Source organism: Alligator sinensis, unplaced genomic scaffold, assembly GCF_000455745.1.
Source record: "Alligator sinensis unplaced genomic scaffold, ASM45574v1 scaffold777_1, whole genome shotgun sequence".
Lineage (NCBI taxonomy): Eukaryota > Metazoa > Chordata > Crocodylia > Alligatoridae > Alligator > Alligator sinensis.
In genome coordinates, this window is record NW_005841882.1 from 3359546 (window position 1) to 3383283 (window position 23738).

At 43.3% G+C, this 23738-nt stretch overlaps 1 protein-coding gene across 2 annotated transcripts in view; it reads left to right on the forward strand.

The window, feature by feature from the left end:
* The window catches only part of MICU2 (mitochondrial calcium uptake 2), a 230159-nt gene that overhangs the window by 186794 nt on the left and 19627 nt on the right, over positions 1 to 23738 (forward strand). For both annotated transcript variants that reach the window (XM_025196624.1, XM_025196623.1), the window contains exons 7-8: positions 6690 to 6755; positions 20510 to 20607. In XM_025196624.1, coding sequence (XP_025052409.1) covers positions 6690 to 6755; positions 20510 to 20607 — 164 coding nt within the window. The remainder of the gene's footprint in view (positions 1 to 6689; positions 6756 to 20509; positions 20608 to 23738) is intronic.

Sequence of the window (23738 nt, forward strand, 5' to 3'; positions counted from 1 at the left end):
CCCCACACACACACACACACACACACACACACACACACACACACACACACACACACACACACACACACGTAGTGGCATTTCATTTTAAACTTGGATTTTGGGTTTTTAATCAGAGACGTTTGGATTTTTAAACAGAGAAAACCAGGATCCTTGGTCATAACTCTCTATCTAGCTGTTTTCTGCTATTTATCTATTTAGACTGTAAATTTCTTAAGGTGACGAATTTGTTTCTTTAATTGTTTGCAAAATGCTTATCATACTTTGAATTTTTTATAACTGAATATGGCCAACAGTATCAAGAATGTAGCCAGGCACATGGTTTGCCGTGCAAATCATTCAGGGGAATGAGGAGAACAACAAAAACAGGAAGCAGTCCATAGGAATCTGGCATCAGCTGTATACAGTAACAGCCTAAAGAGCTTTCTGGCCAAAAAGCCAGACTGATTATAAATGGTAGTGCTCACTTACTGCTGAACTAGAATCAGTGACACAAGAAAATAAGGCCACAGGAACTGCAGATGCTATCTTGCCCTCTAACAGAAAGACAAGCACATCTGTCTGTTCTGTTCAGTAAGTTTTACTACACCCATCATGTAAAAGTTGAAATGGATAGCCTTTCATTCATTCATTATGTGCCCTTAGGCCTTCTGTAATGCATGCCATCCAAACCTTACACCAAATACAACATTATTAGTTTTTTCATGGGCATTTCTATAGCGCTCATTATCACCAGAATGCAGATCATTGTATCTGAGAGGTTCTCAGTCTGCTTAATTTACAGTGAGTTGCTAGACTGTGGGAAAAGAATTCTGCTAATTGTGGCAGCTTTTACTTCAGTACTTCTCCACTCAGCTGGAGCTCATCAGTGATCCTGTCCAGCTGACTGGAAAAACCATGCCTTTTGAAATAATAGCCACAGCAAACAACTGGAACACTTCAGTGGTCCCATGCAGTTGTTTGCTGCAGCTAACTGTACCCTCCAACCAGTTGACCAAGCCCTCATCTGTTCAGGGGGTAAAGGAATCTGTCCCTATGAAGACCGTGTCCAGGTTCTCCTGTTGTAGCTGAATGTTCCACAGATCTTAATTAATTCATCTTCAAAACACAACTGTAGAAAGTTTTTATTAGTTTTTTTTACCAATAAGGACGTAGGCATGGAGAATTGTCTAAAGCATTCATTGGTTCAGATGTTTGAGTCTAGATTGTTTTTTCTTTAAAGTACTTAGCGTTACTTCTGTTTGCTAGCCTGCTCTCTGCATGGCCTTTCATTATTGTCTGATGTGTTATCTATGGCTCACAGAAGTTTATACATCTCTGATTGAGTTAGTCTATAAGGTACACCTGTACCTTGCCTTCTGCTATGTTTTGATGACATTGTATATGCTTAAGACACAGCTTCCATTGGCTTCAATTTGCAGGTGAGTGCCAGCATTTCTATAATTCCAGTCCCAGTTGTTTGAAATTGGGCACCCAGAATGTGATGAATACACATTGGCCACCTGTTAAAATGATTGCTATTAGGAACTCTGGGACAAAGGCAGGGAGAAAATCCAGTTTTCTAAGCCAGCATTAACAGCCTGAACTGTGAGATCCTTTTCTCTTCCTAAAATGCAGTCTTCTTTTACTGCACACTTTCCCACTTCTGCATCAAATGAATCAGGATGCTACAGATAACCTCCTTGTTTACTAAAGAGCCCTGTTTAAACATCATCTGTCTGGGAACAGCGGGAGGTGAATATATGATCATGTACTTAGACTGTATTAAAAACTATACACACAAAAGAAATGAATGCAAGCTAATTAATTCAGCCATTACCTGACTTTTGAGCACTTGCCTTTTCAACCTCCACATTAGTGAAGAGGCAGACATAATTTCCTTTGAAAGAAAGAATTCCCTCATGTGAAGCCATTATGGCTTCCAATGTGGGACATCATTTTTTAAATCTATAGCACAGATATCTACATTTGTTAAGGGTAGCTGTACTAAGCTGGTATCCCCTATAGGGCTCTGATGCTAATGGAGGACAAGGAAGAATAGTGTGGGTAGCAAAATTTGGGGTTTGGGGAGGTGAAGGTTCTTAAAGGAAAATGTTGATTCATATTTGTGAGAGAGAATGAGAGCAAATAAATGCCCTTTGCACTTGGAGCCAGAGACCTGTGTGTTTCTGATTTTAAAGGCCCGCTTCCAACCTGCACCTGATATTATACAACTGGACCCAAACCCGCAACCCACGTTAGCAAGTCTTCTTACCCACATACCAACCTGGCCTGCTTTAGGTAAACCCGTGACCCGACCCGTGCTGCTGACAAACATGGAAGAAAAAAAAACAACCACAAAAAAGACCCCTGCACTTTCCCAGAAGCAGCAGCATGTTAGTTCAGCCTGGCTCTACAGTCTCTGTATAGATGGGATGTTTTAGTGGGGCTTTTGGGCACTTTTATCTAAAGCTGATTCAATCAGCTACTAGATAAAAGTGACAAAAAACCCCACTAAAGCGCCTGATCTATACAGACATTAGGCAAGCCAGCTCAAACTAACACACTGCCTCTTCTGGGCATGTGCTGGGCAGCTGCTGACAGATGTGGGGGGAAAAAACATGCTTTACTAAAAGAAGCAGCGCCTTAGCGTTCAAAAAGTTCTTCAAAGGAGATCAAACAAAAGATGGATCAGGGAGTGACACACCCTGATCCATCTTTTGTTTGATCTCCTTCACAGCCATTCTTCCTTCTTTGTTTGATCTCATTCACACTGCTTCTTCCAGTAAAGCACGTTTTTTTTCATGTCTGTCAGCAGCCAGTGGTGAGGCTTACCCAACCCAAGTCTAACCTGAAAAAAATTTTCAGACCCGCACCTGAACTGCAAAATGTGAAGTAGTTCACATTCCTACCTGAATCCAACCTGCTTTGCGGATTACCCATGGGTACCCGACCCCATGCAGGACTCTACTTGGAGCTAAACAAATGAAGTTTGTGATGGTTTCGGGAGAGACTGTTTCACATCCTAAAATCAGCCACCACCAAATTTCTGTCTCCCTCACAGATGAGCTTTACCATTATTTTGGAGAATTCCACTGTGCCAGAGGAACATAGCTGTTGTTCGCAGTCTTGATCCTAGAGTTTGACGTGGTCTTTTAGATATCCTGGACCAGAGATCTCCTTGAAGATAAGGAGTGAGACCTTGAACTTGAAATACCTAAGGGGCTAAAGCAGGTTAAAGTTATAAGCAACTAAAATTGGGTCTTTATAATGAAAAAAGTTTAGGGTTAATATTTAGACAAATTGCTCAAAAGTCTATCAACAATAAACCTGAAGAAAAAAACATTGGATCCAGTAAATATAGAAAATTAGAATGGTAATGAATGTTTAGTAATCTTCTTTTTCCCAAACAGTACACCTGTGCACACATACTCCACATACAAGTTAGATTTTATTAAGATCATGTGTGACGTGAATTGTTGATCTCTGCAGTTCCTGTTGGATGAGTGAACATCCCTAAAAACTACAAATGTCCAGGACTAACTGCATGTACAAAAATGAATTACCATTACTGCTTGCGTTGCAACATACAGTCCCCAGAGCTATCAATTCTGTGTCCTCCACAAGCACTGAATTCATTTAAACGTTTAAAAGATGAAAAATTGTTTTTCAAAAATGAAGACCTTTACAATCTACTAAAGCTTGTTTTCTCCTGAGAAAGTTTCTACTTAATAATATATATCTTTGTAGAGGGTCATCAATTATGTATAATATGCCTCAGCCTCTTTGAATTACTTTATTTAAAATATGATGGCCATTAGTGTGTAAGACTGATGAGCAGATATAAATATTAAATACAGGTAAATGTTACAGTGCAATAAAGACAGTCTTGGAGCTGCTGAGTACTAGGATCTCTTGCTTAAGGGCACAATTCTCTCATTCTGCTGTGAACACCATACCATCTTGCTGCCTTCGTTTTCCAGGAAAAATATATTCAAACTGATGAAAAGGCTAATTTTCTCAAAGAATGGATATGAACTTCATAGGAATTTGTATAGTTAAGAAAATTGCAAGCATAAATCTTTCAGAAAACCTTCAATGAAAATTGCACCTTAAGCATATACACGCTATTGCTTTCAGCAGATTGTCTCCAGTGATGTCTTTTTGAAAAAATACAAATAGCTAAAGAAAAATCTTGGTCTCGTGGCAGAATAAAAGTTGTGTTGCTTCATCTCTCTTTTTTTTATGTGAACATAGGTGGTAAAAAATGTGGTTTTCATGGTAAAAATTAGTGATTTTTTTCCACTTGTGAGCAAAATTCTGCTATGAACACTTGGTCCATTACCAGCAAGAACTTCATAACCCTAAAAAGGCAGTTTTTAACCATGAATTATTTATACTCTTAGTTGAAAGGATTAGGGGGGGGGGAATCAGAGTAATGTTATTGTTTTGTTTATATTTAATGGCACCTAATTGTGTTTTGATGCTTAACACTTACTGTGTTAAGCATCAACACATAGGAGTCTCCATGTCCCAAGGAGCTGAAAATCTAGGTGTATTATATGACGCAACCGCTGAATCAAATAAATGAGCAGGATAAAAAGGGAAAGGAGAGTAGCTACAGTGCAAGCAATAGAAGAAGCTCACGGGGCACAGACAGAAGTGACAATTTCAGCCCAATCTGGCCACAGAAAGCAGTTTAAAGCTGTGACCAAACACATGCCTGGCGTAACTACCTACCTAGCCACTGAGAGCTGGTTCTGCTGTTTAGAAGCTTTTCCCACTCACAGAGTGGTAGCATAAGAGCTGGCTCAGAGGTGTTGAGAGAAACAGTGGCAGAAGACAATGCATAAGTTTTAAACCATCTCTCCTAAGTGACTGCAAATTCACAATGCTCTATTTATATCCAAGCTTGTATACTAAATGTAATAAGTCTTGTTCTTTTATTTTTGCTTTCCATTTGAGGATTGGGGCAAGTGCCCATGAAAGGTAGGTGAGCTTTGTTCAGTACCACATTAAATTGCTCATTATGTGAGAACATTGTCCTTTCAACTTACTTTTGAGTAGTTATAAAGTATAAATTAATGAGGAGAGCTTGCTTCAGCCTGTATTTAGAAAGATGGGCTTAAACACATTAGCAAGACTCAGTATAGCACAGCTGGTATGTTTGCCTGACACTATTACTTTAGGGCAGGCAGGGCTGTCCAGCTTCTGAGTGGCCAGGGGTGCACCATAGCACTCCCAGGGGCAAGGGCAGGAAGTGAAAGCTGGAGAGAGGGGGAGAGCCTGGAGATACTAGTGGCAGCAGCCGCACAAGTGAGAGGAGAGAGCATCACCTGGGCAAGAGCCTGTGGGCTGTGAGTAAACCTTTTGGCCTTCAGGCTGCTACTTGAACAGCCCTACTTTAAGAGATGCCAACAGTTTTGAAAAGTACATAAGCCTGCAATGGTAAATTTATTATTCCTGGTGGCAACTCCAGGCAGACTGCCTCCTCAGCCAGCCTGTATAACTGTTAACACTGACAAGACAATCCATTTGGCGACGGGCTAACTGGCAATGTTGCTCAGTAGTGCCAATTATCACATCTCAAGCTCCATGTAGAAATGAGCTGCATTGTTTCTGGTTTAGGAGGCAGCCTACCCACAGCATCGGAGAATGTTTGAGGCTGCCTGCGTTAGGGACTACTACATTCATTTTTTAGACCAGTGAATCTCAGCCAGGGTGCCACAGCAGGGTACCTTCAGCAGGGTACCTTCAGACCCTTTCAAGGGCACTGTGGGGTGCCATGCAATGTTATCATTTCAAACATTGTTTAGAAGATAAGCTGAGAGATTTCAAGTAGATTTCCATAATGTTAAAAACATTCTGACCTGTTGTGGTCTTTCTGAGTTCTCTGCAACAGAAAAATTGCTCTATTATTTTTCTATAGTAAAAAAAAACCTAGTGAAAATTAGGAACTGGCATTTTCCAAGGGGTGCCCTGAGCATAGCAAGAGGTGCCTTGAGCCTAAAAAGGTTGAGAACCACTGATATAGACAGCCATAAACTCCCAAATCACTTAGTACATGTAAAAAATCTACTTTCATGAATGTTCCTATTTAAAAAATAAATAGTTCAGTTCATATGTTGATTAAATAAAATTTTGTTTTTATCTAAGAAATCAATTGTATTGGTTTTGGTATTAACTTCTCCTTTTAACCATCTAGTGTATGTTTAAACAGATGAGCCTTTCTTGTCTAGCAGATCCTACACATTTTCAGAAATATTCAAAAGTGTTTAAGTGAACTTTGTGCAAACAGCGTGAAAATAAGAATAGGGGAAACAAACCTGGATTTCTCCTAAAGTGATCTGGGATATAACATCCCTGAATACTGACATGTTTTTAGGGGTGGACTGTAGGTGAGATACTCCCAACACAAAAGAATTTCTGCCAGAAACAGAATAAACATTAGCAATAACTGGAAAGGCAGCTGATTAGGAAGTGCTCTGCTTGAGTAACAAGAACTATGAGGAAGTGTTAATATCCAAGTAACCTGTCTTCAAGTATTTAAAGGGTTTTTTAATACTAAATAGCTTATAATGGTCAGAAAAACACAGCAATAGAAAAATGGGGGGGGTTATAATTAATAAAAGATGAAGTTAATATATGCCCTTGGAATACAAGAATATTAAACAATCAAATATGTAATTACCCTGTTTTTTTATTACATTCAGCTACAGAAAATCATTGGAAAGCATGACGACTTCAAAACAGCTGCTGGAGATGAAGCAGTATTGCAGGTATAGCTGTAGACATAAATAAATATCTTTTCTTTCTTCTTGCTGTGAACACTTCTATGAATTCTATTTGTTATGTTTTACCAAACTCATAGATGAGTGTCAAGTCATATGTGTCAGTTGTAATACTTTAAATGAAAGTGCAGGGTTTGTCAACTCTGCTTTTTAATTTGGGGAAGAAAAATGTTTCTATAAATGTTTTTCAATTTAACTTCTGAATACTTTATAAAATATAGTAGTCACTATGCTTTATTACTATGTAGGGATTTCAGTTTATAAAGCCTAAGCCTATATTTAAAAGCAATATTTTTAAATCAGTGAAAAAAAATGCATTGTTGCGTAGGGGGAGAGGCTATTGATGAAGCAGGCAAGTAGCAAGCCACAGAACACCTTTCAAATTAGAATCAGTGCCTTAAACTTACCGAAGAACCAGTCAGTGGTCAGTGCAGTTCATATTCTATATATCAGGTCTGTTTCCTGAGTCAGTTTACAGTGTAATTCTCCTCTTGAAGTGACAAAGGCATAGATTACTTTACATGAGCAGAGAGTGGTAGTTAGCAGTATTGGCTTGAAGTCAGGCAGAAGGCAAGGTAGACTTGCATTTTAGGGCACTTTTACTTGTGCTTCAGGGATATTGGTGGGGGAGGGGTACTTTAATTAGAGTGTCTCCGAGAGCCGCTCTAATTAAAGCACCATAACGTTTCATGGATCAGCATCCCCACACTTCAAAATGGTGGTGGGGGTGCTTATTTTGGCATTTGATTTTGGATTTTTTTTTTAATCATAGAAAATCAGAGTTCCCACTGCCCCCTTCGCTCATCAGGATGCATGTCCAGCTGTGGCTGTTCCTGCCTCCACCCCCACAGCTGCCTTGTGCGCTGAGCAGCCCTGATACGGTGGTGCCATGCCATTGCCCCTCACTCCCAACCCAGAGCCCCCCCAGCCCTGCCAGTGCCCCTCACTCCCCTCCCACAGCCTCCTGTCCCTGCCAGTGCCCCTCACTCCCGACCCATAGCCCCCCATCCATGCCAGTGCCCCTTACTCCCAAACTGCAGCCCACCCCCCAGCCCTACTCATGCCCCTCACTTGCGACCCATAGCCCCCTGCCCCTCCAGCCCTACCAGAGGGGAACCCCAGCTACCAGTGCTATGGGACCAGAGCCAGGGTATGCCAGCTGGAGCAGAGCCCATGTGGGGGAAGGATGTGGGCTGTCCACTCCCCACATTGCTACCCTCCCTCGGGGGTCTCCATGGCCCAGTGGGCAGGACCCAGTGCAGGAGAGCACAGCAGGCCAGGGAGGCTTGGTGCCACTGTATCCACCCCCACCCCATACACACATCGGGGGGGGCTCATGTCCCCCTCCCCAGGAGTGCGTGCAACAATGGGGAGCCAGCCCCTCTATCACCCCCTAGATGAGCCACCCACAGTTCCTTCCTGCTCCCTGGCTGTGCGCTGCAGCCACACATTCCTGCCCCAGCCCTGGGCCTCACACACCGCCCTGGCTGGGCAGTGCCTCCAGTCCCAGCCCTATTGTGGGGGCTTCAGTTCGCCCTTCCCTCACACCCCTAGGTTTACGTACAGGGAGCTGCTCCACACTGCCTCGCCGCCACATGCATATGTGCATGTGCACATGGCACCCCCGGCCTGATCACCCTATTCCCACTCCCCCCAGCCCCAAGCAGCCCCTTGGAACCTGAAACTGCCAGCCTGCAAGGGGGACCCACTGTTTTCCACATTTTTCCCCTTTAAAAGAGAGAATCTGTGATTTTTTTTCCATGGCAAATGAAAAACCCGGATCCCTGGCTGTCACTAAATAACAGGAATATACAACATCTTAATCTTTAAATGGAGTTGTACTTTAAATGGAGTCCTACGATAGGCCTACTCACAGGTATTTTCCACAGAAGTCCTTTAGGCTCTTGTGTTAAGCATATGTTCATAGTCAATACCCCTTTTTCTTGTAAAAGTTCTTTTTGCCAGCTTAGGTTTGGGAAAGAGATGATGACTTTATGTTATTTAGTCATGTCTTCATCACTTCTCAGCTGGTCTACAGAGTGACCACAAAACGTTTTGGCACTTAGAAAAATTCAGCTAGTACACAACACTGTAGTATATCTCCCCAGCAGCACAAATTATCATGGACACATCAAACCTGTGCTCTGTTTCCTGCGTTGGCTTCCCAAAAATCACTAGTCAAATTAATGAAGTGGCAGATGGCAGGTAAATAAGATATGATGGCATAGGCAAAACAGAATCTGTTTGGATGAAAACCATGTTAGGAAGGAATAATAAAAAAAGACCTAGAGCAGCAGTTCCCAAACTGTGGTATGTGTACCACCAGTGGTACGCAGACAACCTGTGAGTAGTATGTGGAAGGCCAGGGGGAGGGGAGGGGAGGGGTGGGGCGTGCACGTGCACACAGACACCCAGCCCAGCCTGCTGCAGGCAGCCAGGAACGCAGCCCAGCCACGTGTGCAGCAGTGCCCAGCAGGTAAGTGTGTTGAAGGGAAGGGCCATGGGGCAAAAAAGAAGGCCGGGGGGGGGGATTGAGGTCCCCACAGTGAGGAAGGGAGTGGGGCAGAGGCAGGGACAGGTGTAGGGGTGAATGGGGAACGGTGGGAGCCCTGGGGGGCTTGTCCAGTGGCATGGGGGTGGATCCTGCCACTGTGCAAACCCCCTCTCATCACAACATGCTTAACAGAAAGGAATACACAAGAACACAGGTAGTATATGAAGTTTTATTTATTGTCACCAGGTTTAGAATTTGTAGAAAACCTGGTATTTACTGGAAAAAACCCCCAAAAAAGCCACATTTATCATTATTAACTACTAGCAAATTGCCCATTGAGACTGATGGTGGAGGGGATTGGGGGCGGGGACAGAGACCTGCGTCCCTTTCCCTGGATTGCTCCCTGTCTTCCCCCTGCTGCTTCTGGCGCAGCCACCAGTAACCCCCCACCCCTTCCTGCTCCCCTCCCTCCCCTTTCCCTGCCGCCTCCCCTCCCTACTGGCTGTTGTTGGGGTGGGAGGGGGAGTGGCGCCAGCCCCTGGCTTCAAGGAGCAGAGCCCCTGCTGTGTCCCCTCCATTATGGCAGCACTCTGGTTCCTGTTGTCCCCCTCTGCCTCCAAAGAGCAGGGGATGGGGGCGAGGCCAGCTCTACAGCTCTCAGTCCCCACTGTAATGGCATCACTCTGCTGTCTGTCCCTGTCTGTGTAGGGCACTCTAGCTGCCGAGACAGCCTATCAGAGCATGATAATACATTACAGATGGACAGACTTAGGCTTTTTTAATATTAGAATATTAATATGCAGCGCGTCCTGACATGCACCCCCTGCCCCAGTTTTGTTTATCTAGTGTGCTGGCACTCTGGCACCTTACAAGGTACACCTTGTGGGTTTTTTGCTTCTCCAGCCAAAAATGTTGCCTACCCCTTATTTATGCTGTCTTTTTTCCAATTTACAATTGTTTTACGTGGCTACCATAACTGATAAAATAATGTTTTATGTTTACTAAAGGTTTTGATGTTATTTTAATACATAGTCTGTTACCTATGTGTATGAAAAAAATTGCAGGTGGTACTTAAGGCTGTAACATTTTAAATTGGTGGTACTCAGTCTGTCAGAGTTTGCAAACTGCTGACCTAGATGCTGGTTTAGGAGTTTACTACAGGCCCCCTTCCCTCCCCTCAGCTCAGTTCAGACTTGTAAATGGATAGGGCTGTCTACAAGGTCTTAAGAGATTTCATTAATCATGGAAGTTTTTTAATTATGGGACACTTCAGTTTCCCTAACTTAGATTTGGGTAGTGAACACTACACATAATAGTAGGTATAGATATTTTTGGACAAGTGACCAATTGATTTCTTTATCAAGTGGTATCTGGTGATGAGAGGGAAAGCTAGCCTAGATTTAGTTTTTTGCTAGTAGCAAAGATCTTGTAGAAGAACTAGTTGTGGGAAATAAACTGGAGTCAAGCAATTATCAATTGACTTGGTTTAGATTAAATTGCAGGGGAGACAAGAGCAGGATCTTGGAAGATCTTGAACTTCAGAAGGGCTAATTTTGGGAAATTAAGAAATTAGTTGAGGTTGACTAGATTTCAGCACTAAGAGACATGGGTGTGTAATTGATGCAGTATTATTTTAAGGCAAAAAAAAATTTGGGGGAGCTTACATCTGAGGCAAAAGGAAAAAAAAATCGGCATGAAAGGACTACAGACCTACATAGATCAGGGGTTTTCAACCTTTTTTTAATAAGTGTACCCCAGCAGCCAGACATGGAGTGGGGTGGTAGGGGGTGAAAAGTGGCTGGACATGGAGTGACGGCAGTGCAGGGTGGTAGATGGCGGCCACCATCGCATGCAAGCTTCGCTTCCCCCTACCGCATCTGGCCAGCCAGACGGCACCTGTGTGGCCCGCAGAGGGGCACCACTGCCCTCATCCCTGCCCTCCAGCCCCAGTCCCGGGAGGAGGTAGCATGGGGTGGTAGGTGGCAGCGCTCCTTCTCCACCCGCCCATGTGTATCCCCTAGGGCCTTCAAGCATACCCCCGGTTGACAACCCCCGGCATAGAAAAACAAACACCTCATATAGGCCATTAAGAATAAGCGGTGTACTTTGAAGAAATAAAAATGGGAGGAAGAAGGAATACCTGCCCATGTCTAGGAATGCAAAAATAAAGTGACAATGGCCAAAGGCTTATTTGAGCTTGACTTTGCAAGAGCCATTAAAGTTTATAGCAGGATTGGGCATGTAAATAAAAAGAGAACCAGGAGGAAAGAAGTGAGCAACTATATGCTGAAGGAAGGAATGGAGATGAAGGACATTGTGCAAGATCTAAACAAATGCTTTGCCTCAGTCTTCAGTAAGGATTAAGGTGTAACTGAAGATATTGGCAGGCTGCCATATGAGAGTGAGAATTCATATCTGAAAATTTCTACATCAGAGGAAGAAGCAAAAAATAACAAATACAGTTTGGATACCCAAAAGACTGCCTGAAGAACTGTGATGAAGGCTGCAGTTGACAGCTACATTCCCCGGGCACAAGTAAACACTGTATGGTAAGGATAAAGTTTGTCTGTGTGGCAGACAGAACTTTCTCCAAGACTAAAATTAATCCTCCCACAATTTTGAGCCTTCATAATCTTACCACTTTCCACTTCAAGTGGAAGGCATGTTCCTTTACCTTGCCTTCTCTAGCATAGGTACACAGTAATTCATATATTGGTGGGAGAAAAGGCAAGGCAACAGGCACAGACAGGCTGCCATTGAATTTATAAAATAATTTGAGATTCTAAGACCCAAGTAATTGGATATATACAATGAGCTAGAAGTATTAATGCATTCCCACACACTCCAAAAAAAGCTGCAATTGCCTCTTACCCACTAAGGTCCCAGACTGTGGTAGCTAGCTATAGCTGATCTTCCTCACCAATTTTAATACCAAAATATTAACTTCAAGCTCTTGCAAAAATGCTTGATAAGATCCTATCCCAAATCATACACACACCTCTGTTTGACCTATAACTACAACCCTTTTAGCTTAATAATAACAAATCAGGACAGGCCAGAGTACAGAATCTTGCTTTATATTGATAATACTGTGATTCTCTGATCAGAACCTGAAGATCTCGTTCCTAGCTATAGTAAACTTATTTAATGTGTTTGGACACCTTTAAGGATATCAACATTAATTGGACTAAGTTGGAAATTGTGAACATAACCAGACATGTTTATAGAGGAATATGAGCAGAGGATTCAGAGGGGGTGTGGTGCCATGGTCACACCTCCCTTTTGGGTCATGCTGTGGGAACAGCAGCCAGGGATTGTTTTTTTAAGTCTTCAAAGCAGGTAAAAATCCCCCCCAACCCCCAGCACCCCTTTCCTTCCTCTCCAGGTTCACAGCATGTTTCCTCTCCTCCTTCCCCCTGCCCACCGCTGCTGTTCCCAGCTGACCCAGGAGTGAAGTGAACTCTGGGGCTGATCCTGCCTCACTCTGGCCAGGGTGCATGTGGAATCAGGCTCTGCCAGGGATAGCAGCAGCAGGTGAGTTCCCTCTCCCTGCCCAGCCCTCCTGGGTGTTCTTCACGCAGCCTGGCAGGAGCTGGGCAGGAGTGGCTCTGGAGCTCCCTAGCCCCTTGGTCATCTGGGAACAGTAATGGAGGGTGAGGGGCAGGGGAGTAGAATGGGAGGGGAAGGGATGTGCCACTGAGCATGAAGAGAAAGGAAAGGGATGCCAAGAGATGGGGAAGGGGGATTCTTACCTGCTTTGGGACTTAAAAAGCCCTGGCTGCAGCTGTTGTAGCATAGTCTGACCACACTGGTACCTGCAGAAGCTACAGTATACACCCTTTGACAAATGAGACTGTGGCTGGAGATTTGGATCTTCCAGAGCTATGCTGCCTTGCCTGTTGTGGCACTTTCCCATGATACAGTCCTTTTGACTAGAAGTTTGTAGGAGAATGAATTTGATAATTGATACACCTGTTAAAATTATTTCCCAGAACTTCATTTTCAGATATATCCCAAACTCTTAAAAACTCTCTAACTCGCATACAGTTTGGTTTTCTAGAGAAAACAACTTATCTTGCAAAGATTGAAAAGTGGATTACTTCCAGAGATAGAAGCATGGTATAATGATTGATTTATAATGGCTGACCTACCAGCTGTAGAGTGGGTAACATTTCAGAGATGAGGGATAACAGATAACTTTTTTTAAGGATTTGGTCTGATGTTCTAGAAATACTTGCTAAATCACTAGTAAACAGAAACTAAGATGTCTGCCCCCCTTCCCTACCCGGCTCCTTTTTCTCTCTCCTTTCTTTCCCCTTCATTTTCTTTTTCTTTCTGTTCTCCTTTCTTTTTCTGTTCGCTCTCCTAAAAAAAAATTCCAATCATAAAAAAACCTACAAAAACAAGACCCTTCACTGTCAGGCTAGGGGCAGACATTCAGAAAGCCTGAACCGGACTTGATTCAGTCTTTGCAGGTTTGTCTAACCTGGCTAGGCTAAATCAGTTTTGTAACTGGACAGATGTCCCACAAATGCAGGCACATGCCTGCAGTGGCTCAGGCTAGAAGCCAGGGCACACTAGAGCAGCCCTCCCTTCCTTCCACAGCATGGAGGTGAGGGGGCATGGCTAGGCTCAGGCAGGAGCTCTGATTAGCCCAACAGGGAATTGATAACAGTGTTTATCACCCAGTTAAGAAAACAGGAGAGGGACATTACCAGCTACTTGTTGATTCTGTCTGTTTATTCTACCTGTTAATTCAGCAGGGACCATAGCCAGCATGTGGTCTGCTAGCTAATACACGGTTACCTCCTCAGCAAAGCAGAGGGGAGGGGGGAATTCCTGCTTAGCAGGGAGTGGCAAGGGGAGGAGAGAAGCAGCCCACAGTCTCTGGAGCTCCATTCAGGGAGCAGAGGGGAGGGCCCAGCCCTGCTGTGGAGCAGAGCGCCCTGCCCAGCCTAGAGAGCATGCTGAGATGCTGGGGATGTCTGGTTTATCCTAAACCAGCAAGGGGTCTGGGACAGACATTGCATAAACCGGCTTAAGCCGAATCAGTTAAGTCTAATACTACATTCAACCAGGTTTATCTCAAACTGGTTTATGTGCCCTGAACATCTGGGCTAGGGACAGACATTGCATATAAACCAGTTTAAGTGATCACGAACTGTAACAGAAATGATTTAAACCTGTAACAGAACAGATGTTCAGTGCACATAAACCAGTTTCAAAATGGCTGAAACTGGTTTGAGATTCAAACCAGTTTATGCAATGTCTGTCCCAGACTCTTTGCTGATTGAAGGTAATAGGAGACTGGTGCCTTCTGAGTCAGAGGGAGCACTTGCGGCCCCCCCTCCCAGTGGCCAGTCAGCGACCAGGGGAGGGGCCCCCCCACAGCCGATCACAGTGACCCGGTAGTGCCACCCATGCTTCTGCCGGTGCCCTCACTTCCCAGCCAGTGCTCTCGTGGGGGCATCAGCGCTCCCTCCTGCCCATTGCCTAAGCGGGGAAAGCTGGCTCTCAGGGGATGCACCAGCACTCTCAGAGGGTGCACGTGCACCCCCTACACATTGCCACTGTTTAAGGTAAACCAGAGACCCCCAGCATCCCGGCATGCTCTCTGGGCTGGGACACACCAGCCGGCATGGCTCTGTTAAGGCAAAGTGGGCAGGGAGAGGGTTAATTCTTCCCCCCTCCTCTTCTCCTGCTGCAGCCAGGGTCAGCCTGTCTGCCCAGGAGCAGAGGGGAAGGGGCTGCAGTGGTGGCCCCTGTAGCTGGCAGATCCCAGCTGCAGGGAAGGGAGGGAGAAATTAATCCTTCTTCCTGCCCCCTTGACCTTAACGGGGCCATGCTGGGTAGGTTGTCCTGCATGGTTGGGAGAGGGGCTCTGTTCCATGTTCTGTCCCCTACACCCCCATCCTGCCCAGCTGAGCTCTGCACTCAGGGCTGTAGCCATGGGGGGAAGTGTGTGCAGTCATGAGGGGAGTCCCCTACAACCCCCACCCTGCCCAGCCAAACTCCACACTCGGGGCTGCATCCATGGGGGGAGTGTGCAGGGGTCTCTACACCCCCACACACCCACACCCTGCCCAGCTGAACTCTGAGTTCCCACTGCCCCTCTGGGGGGAGGAGGAGAAGGAGGAAGAGTTCTCCCCAGCATGGAACAGAGCCTCCCTGTGCCCTGGGGGCGGGGAGAAGTGAGGGGAAGATTCCCCTCTAGGGCTGGACAGCCTCACAGAGCCCCCCTTCCCACCCCATGGTGCCGGCAAGGGAGAAGGAGGAAAAAGAGCCCCCCAGCACCGAACAGGGCCCCACTCCTGGCCCTGTGGAGGTCAGGGAGAGGGAGGAGGGGGAAGAGTTCTCCTCTGGGGCCGGGTAGTCCTGTGTGCCCGGATTGCTCCGGGCTGTCAGGGAGGCACTGGGGCCTGGCCAGGCCCCGCTCCTCAGCTCATCTTCCCTTTGGAAGGGAAGGGAGGGCTGCTCTAGCACCCCTAGGCTTCTGGCTTGAGCCCCCGCAGGCATGTGCCGAACATCTATCCACTTGTAAACTGGTTCACTCTCTGCAGGTTAGAGTAACCTGCAAAGACTGAATCAATTCAAGCTTCGGCTTTTTGAACGTCTGTCCCTAGCCCTGTTCTGTTACCGTTTTAAACCAGTTTGTGATCACTTAAACCAATTTATGTCTAATGTCTGTCCCTAGCCCCAGAGAGAGAATAAAAGAGCAAACACAACACAAGTCAGTTGCGTTGCATATTGGATTACTGGAGAATGCTCAGTGATGGATGTAGCATACAAACCTACCTGCAATAAATAGCCTGATTTGCTCATTATATAAAAATTATTTAAATCATTCTTGTACTTTGTTCTGAACACAGAGACTGTTACTGCCTATCACTTTCTGGCTTGTACTTGCCATTAGACTTGCATTGAAGGTGCCAAACCTTTGGTTCATTGGCATTATTTATGCAAGTTACAGCTACACTTAATTATTTGCAGCTTCAAGACCTCTATTAGTATAATTTTTAGCAGTTTCTGTGATTAATAAGAAAATAATTTTATCTGAGCCATCAGGTTTTCCTTATTAAGAAGGAAATTTCAGGAGTTAAAGTAACATTTTGAAAGCACTGTCACTTGGGAGCATAGGAAGTTCTCAAAAAAAATTATGCTTTTATTTTCATATAATAAAAATACACTTAAAACTACAGGCTTTTGCAGTTGTAATATATACTGATTCTATGACATAGGTTACTTTACCATTTTCTGAATTTCAGAAGCTTGGAAAGAGGAGCATACTTTGTAGATGCAGACTAGCATGATACCTAGGATTAGTGCTTGGGGTACTCCTAAGAATTTTTCTGTTCAGCACTTTTTGTGGGTATAAGATCAGGTTTCCATCTCACTCCCATGGTGGAGATAAAAAGTTTCAAAATATAAAATTGTTCTTCCACCTAACCTCAGGAGTATGCATTGTTGGAAATATTAATACATCTCTCATAACCTCTTAACAAAGAATAGTCATGTTGGTACTAATTTATAGAGTTCAGCAGTAAAGGTACTTAACAAGTCTATGGACAAAAAGAATTATGTACTAACATGTACCCTAATTTAATAGCATTAAACTTGGCAAAAGCAATCTTTTCAAACTACACCCTTAAGCTGTAGTCTCTCAGGTTTCCTATTGCATATTCTGCTTTAAAGAAATGTACTGTCTTGTAGTTTTAAAATATACTTAACTCTTGCTAACAGTACTTGGATTTGTGCCAATTCCACCTTGGAATTTCAACTGATAAAGAAGGGAGCAAACAAGTAGGTGCATATTTTTTATAAATCCAGGGATAGGCTTTGTCATCTTAGATAAGATGAGATGGGTATTATTTATATGTCTTCTAGCTTATAAGAAGAGAAATCTGAGGAGAGGAACAAACCTGCCTTTTTTGTTGCAGATTAAGTCTTTAAAATGTTATTGTAAACCCTTGATTTTCAGCCCTGTTTTTCAGTGCAACAAAAGAGATTTTTGTTTAGATGTATGATTAAATGTGAGTTATTGAAAGCTTTGTTACTAATTACAAATTAATTTTTAAATGATATCACAAGCCTATTATATGTACTTTATAAATCCATCTTAAATTGATAGTACAAGGACAGAATAAAAACTAAAGTATGCTGATCATCCTTTGATGCTTCTTGGAAAACCTCAGATTCTGACATGACAAGCACAAATTTTGCTTTTGACTTTCAAATAAGCATGTAGGAATGTTTTATGCATCAGTCATGGTATTTGTAACCTAAAGCACTTTGAATTCTGAAGCATAAACCTTGCGGGTATTTAAATGTTCTACCTGCCATCAAATGATAAAATGCAGTAAGCGCAGTCACATGTGCCTTGGATAGATTTTTTTAAGTTAGCTCATACTTAGCTCATATTACTGGCATTAGGTGAAAGGTGGCATGGAAGTAGAAACAAGGAATGTTACCTTTTTAACTATAAAATACTTTGTCACATATGCAGTAAGCATGAAATACAGTGTACTTGTTACTGATGATGCTGAAAGCTAAATAACCATTAGTATTAAATCTTATGAATAGACTCTTGTCTTTCATCTTACCTCTTCAGCTGGATGAAAGACACAGAGGCTATTTAGATGTCATAAGAATAGTTCTGTTGAAATCCTTGTGGACTTCCAAAAAAAATCTCTCTTCATGTTGCTTAGTGTTTTGTTGTGTTCAAAGAAATGCCACTCTGCTAGTGGTAAAAGAAGAATGTAACACAGAAATCCACCACATTGTGTGGGTTTAGGCTTTATAAAAATGCAGTAGTTGAACTGAACTGATGTGTATCTTTTGTTTTTTGTAGAGCTATTTCCTCCCAAATAAAAAAAATACAATAAAATACTAAGCTGTTTATAGTGGTGTAAGAAAACTGAGATCTAGCAAATAGCCTTATAACAATTTAAAAACATTTGCGTAACTGCTAGTTGGTGTTTCAGACAAATTTATTAATAAATTTGTTACAAAACAGAATCAACAGGTTGCTAGAAATTAAGTTTCCCAAAATAACCCAAACGAATTAGCTGAAATGCAAATACGAAATTGATTTGAAAGAGATTAACCTAGACATGAAGGTTGCTATGTATTTAACCAACAGTTGTCTTAATAGCTAATAACAGAAAATGCAGAAAATTATTTCTGAGCTTTTTGAGAGAATTATCCTGGCGCATGTCCACAAGGGACCAGCAGGGGGGGTTATGCTTAGGAGCAACATGGGTTCATTAGAGGCAGGTCCTGTCAGACCAACCTGGTGGCCTTCTATGACCAGGTCACAAAATCCTTAGATGCAGGGGTAGCAGTGGACGTAGTCTTTCTGGACTTTAGGAAGGCCTTTGACATTGTCTCTCACCCCATTCTCATTAAAAAACTAGGGGACTGTGGCGTCGACACCTACACAGTCAAATGGGTCACTGACTGGCTGGAGGGCCGCACCCAGAGAGTGGTGGTGGACGGGTCATTTTCAACCTGGAGGGATGTGAGCAGTGGGGTCCCCCAGGGCTCAGTCCTCGGACCTGCACTGTTCAGCATCTTCATCAGCGACTTGGACAAGGGGGTAAAAAGCACCCTGTTCAAATTCGCAGACACTAAGATGCGGGGGGAAGTGAGCACGCTAGAAGGGAGGAATAGGCTGCAATCAGACTTAGACAGGTTACGGGGTGGGTGGATAAGAACAGGATGGGTTTCAACACTGACAAGAGTTGCAGGTACTGCACCTGGGGAGGAGGAACCAGCAGCAGACCTACAGGCTGGGGAACTCCCTTGTCATCAGTGCAGTGGCAGAAAAGGATCTTGGAGTGATTATTGATGCCAAAATGAACATGGGCCAACAGTGTGGGAACGCGGTCAGGAAGGCCCAACTGTACCTCGTCATGCATCCACAGATGCATCTTGAGCAGGTCCAAGGAGGTGATCCTCCCCCTCCCCCTCTATACGGCACTGGTCAGGCCACAGTTGGAGTACTGCGTCCAGTTCTGGGCGCCGCACTTCAGGAGGGATGTGGACAACATTGAGAGGGTCCAGAGGAGGACCACTCGCATGATCAGGGGGCAGCAGGGCAGGCCCTACGAGGAGAGGCTAAGGGCCCTGAACCTGTTCAGCCTCCACAAGAGAAGGCTGAGCGGGGATCTAGTGGCCTGTTACAAACTAGTCAGAGGGGACCAGCAGGCATTGGGGGAGTCCCTGTTCCCCCGAGCACTACCAGAAGTGACAAGGAGTAACGGTCGTGAGCTGGCAGAGGGTAGATTCAGACTAGATATCAGGAGGCGCTACTTCACAGTTAGGGCGGCTGGGATCTGGAACCAACTTCCAAGAGAAGTGGTGCTGGCTCCTACCCTGGGGGTCTTTAAGAGGAGGTTAGATGAACACCTTGCTGGGGTTGTTTGACCCCAGTACTCTTTCCTGCCATGGCAGGGAGTCAGACTTGATGATCTGCTCAGGTTCGTGCCGACTTACAGACTGTGAAACTGTGAAACTATTTTGTGCCATATTATTCAAGGTGGCACTACCATGCTATTTAGTGTCATGTCTATTATACAGTTTAACTAAAGCAGAACACCTATAAAACTAGAAAGCAATCTCCATTTTTTTGAAGACAGCTGTTAATTCCTATCCTAAATTAGTACTTGAATTATACTATATCCTAAACAATCAGTGATAAGTAATTTTAAGTTGCTATTGCCAGGTCAGTTAGCTAACTTAATACAGTGTTTTTGCTATAACCAGTACATGGCAGTTCCCTTGGACACCTTCATATTCGGACTTATAGCAGGAAGTTTAGAGTCTGACAAACAGTACAATACTTTTTCTTTTTAAGTGCCTACTGGAGCAAACTACTACGTCATGAATTATGGGAGTAAAATCAGAGAAGTGATTTGTTTCATATGTAAACCATAATTATCCTCACATTTAACCCCATGATTAATGTTTTACCAAAGGAAGAGTTAAATGATGACCCTGTTTATGCCCATTGTTTAGTGCTGCTTAGCTGCTACATCTTCTGCTTCTGATAGTTCAAGTACAACACAGGTCACAGTTCATTGCTGAAAAGAATTGTTCAGCTTTTCTTTAAGAATTTGTATTTGCTGGCTGCAACAATAGCAGAATTGCAAGCAACTCCTGCGACATTCTAACTCAAATAAGCATTTGTAGGTTTGTGTTGAATTGATAATAATAATAATAATACAAGTGTATTTAATTTGTTTTATAGGAGCCAGAGCTGGGAGACTCAGATGTTAATACAATGTTGCTGGTACACTTCTTTGGAAAAGCAGGAAAGGACAAACTTCGCTATTCTGAATTTTGCAGGTAGTGTTTAAGCACTGGTAGTCATTGATCACAGTCATTCTCTATAGCTCCAGATTATGTAATTGTTATCAGTTTGTTTCTGCCTAGTCAAATCACCATATAAGGAACTGAACACCCGTGCAAAAGCATTAAAAATGTTACCTCTCATTGCTATAATAGTGGGATACAGACTCTCCCTATTTCCCCAAAAGAATAACATTTTAAACAGGAGGTTCTCTCTCAAAAGACTCCAAATTGTTTTACAGACTTTACATGTATACCAATCATTTCACCCACTGAATTGCTCTTGGAATAGCACTATGCTCGTGCACAGAACTCAAATTTAGGACAGGAAGCAAGGAATACCATATCCAACTGAAGCTGCAGTGGACTATCATGAGATTTTCTTCCCTGAAAAGTGACAGCATTTCCTTCAGGATGCAAAATATTTGTTCTCTTGCACAGCAAGCATTCTCTTCCCAAAGGTTATAATGGAAGTCAGAAATCAACAAAGAAACTCTAAGAATAACGACAGTCATTCAGCTTATTAAAGCAGTAATACAAAATTAAGGATTGCAAATCATCTAACTAGAAACACACTCACTGCTGTGTTGTGTTATTGTTATGGTCAGAAAGGATGATATTGTCCTCTCAGGGCAGAGTCTCCTTACCTGGCCACTTTCAACTTGACAGCCCAACAGCATAACTCATCTTAAGACACAAATGCAGCTTATCCTTATCAGTAACTAAACCCAGCACTTTAACACCTTAATTTATTATGCTTCAAAAATCTCTGGTACTGTGGGACAAAAATATTTGCAACCATATCAAGGGTACCACATCTTCATGTGTAGCATTGACCCCCAAAGGTATTTATGTACCTAGCTCTCATTGAAATGTTTCACAAGAGTGAATTGAGAGTTAGACACCTAAGTAAAAGTGAGGTGCTTAACTCTCATTGGGGATGTTAGCCCTTGGTCTTATGTTATGATCAAAGAGAACAAATTATTTACACTATTGTTAACATTGTTTTTCAAAGATATTGACTGATGATTCAAATCTGCTAAAATTCAAGTCCCATAATGTGTATAATTCAGTTTCTGTTCAGCTGCAATGTAATTATATTCAATCTGTACTATTAGGAATAAATGCTGTTGCTCTCAGCAGAGGGTTTGGAAAAGCCAGAACAAAAAGTGGCATTTTTCTTAACACTATAAAATGTTTCCTCTCCACTGATTTGGGCACATACCCGTCTTCCAATAAACAAACCTTTCTCTTTTGAAGCTCTTGTCTCAGTAGAACTCTAAATGAGTAAAATTAGGTGCAACTTGTCTGTAGCTCCCTTCTCCATAAATACAGTAGGCCCGCTAATGAAACAAAGGACAGAAAGCACCGGTAAAAGGTTGTGTTTGCATATACAGTATAAACTGGAATGCCTCAGGTTTTAGATAAAATCCTACACTGACCCAGTGAGGCATGACATTGATAAAACTATGTACCTAGTACGTTCAGAAAATGTAGGTTAAAGACCTTTGCCTACCACACAGAGGCCTGTAATCAAAATCAAACTCCCACATCTTGCTCTTAAAGTTTGTGGGATAAGTGTAAGGTTTAATGCAGGTAATTTTTCAACAGTGGCAGTTATTTTTCATAGAGCTGGAATGTGCCTCTTTATCACTGCATATACACACTCCATTTAAGTTGCGACATGACAGCGGAGTTTGTTTAACAGAGAAGGGTGAATAAAAGGATCAGTGTCTTTTTAACCTGTGAGGAGATATCACTTTTCACATGATTTTATTTGCAAGTAAATCAAGCACATCATTTCTGCATTGCTATTGTTCAGGGAAAATGCGATTTCTATCTGATGGCCTCTCACAACATTTTACCTCACACGGGAAGCTATTGTTGGCTGTTTGATCAAAGTGCCATGCTGTTTTTACAAGAGATGACTGATGAGCTATACAGACATAGATCATTGTCAAAAGGGAAAAATAACGATGGCAAATGCTTTTATCATTTTCCAAGTACTTGCTAGAAAGCTTTTCCATTGATCAGAGCAGTACCTAAAAAAAAAAGTTGGAATGATTAGATTTGTTTAGGACATATTAAAACCTGTCACACCAGTTAAATACACAGGTATCCATGTGGTCTAGATTCCTTAAAATAAAAAGGGTACGCTTCCTTGATGAAATGTCACCATGTTTATATTAGGTTAATATATTTTCTTTCAGAAAGTTGAAATGAATTTCCTCACCTCATTACTTACTTTTTAATCATTCTCCTTGCTCAATTTTTCCGGCTGAATTTAAGACACCCTTTGTAATTGTGCAGTCACCTGTATCTTCATTTACACCAGTATTATCCAGCCTTTTCAGCCTGATGTCCAAATATTTTAAACAGGTCAAAGGGCCATGGTTGATATTTCAGGGAAGAACCTCTCCAGCCAGCTCAGAGCTGATGTCAGGTCTTGCACCTCCATTTGTGCAGCCCCTGGCACAGGAGGCATGTTGGGTGCAGGAAAGGAAAGTAGGTGGAGCATCCAGGTGATACAAGAAAAAATAGGCTCTGGACTGCTTTAACCTTTAACCTTTGCCAAGACTGAGCTAGAGAATCAAACTGGTTGTTGGTTCTACACTTCTTCTTTTCTGTCTTTCCTGGGCTGGGCTAGTATGGCATGGTAGAGGGGAGGGACCACCTTTAGATAGTTTCATTCTACCTTCCATATTTATTTGATTCCAAGTCAAGGTTTTCTTTCTCCTTTTAATGTAGGGGGGGAAAAAGCCCTTCTTCTTCGACTTGAGTACAAGCTGGCAAGGGGGGCAGACAGCTGCTGTGGCTGCATACCCACCCCACCTTCTTGTGGCCTCAGGCCCTCTGCCTCCCTTCCCCCTTCTCCTCAACCCTGCATCCCAGCAGCCTTTACCCCCACCCTCCACTTACCCTTGCTCTGGCTTGGGTCCCAGCAGGTTCTGTCTCTGCTGTAGCCTGGGGCACAGAGCATGTGTTTGCTCCAGCTCCAGTGTGGTCCCATAGCAGCAGCAGCAGCTCAAGGTGGGTCCCAGAGCTGGGGCTGGAGATGTCATGCCACCATTGCTGCTATATGGGATCATGCTAGGGCTAGAGCAGAAACATGCTCCGTGCCCCAGACT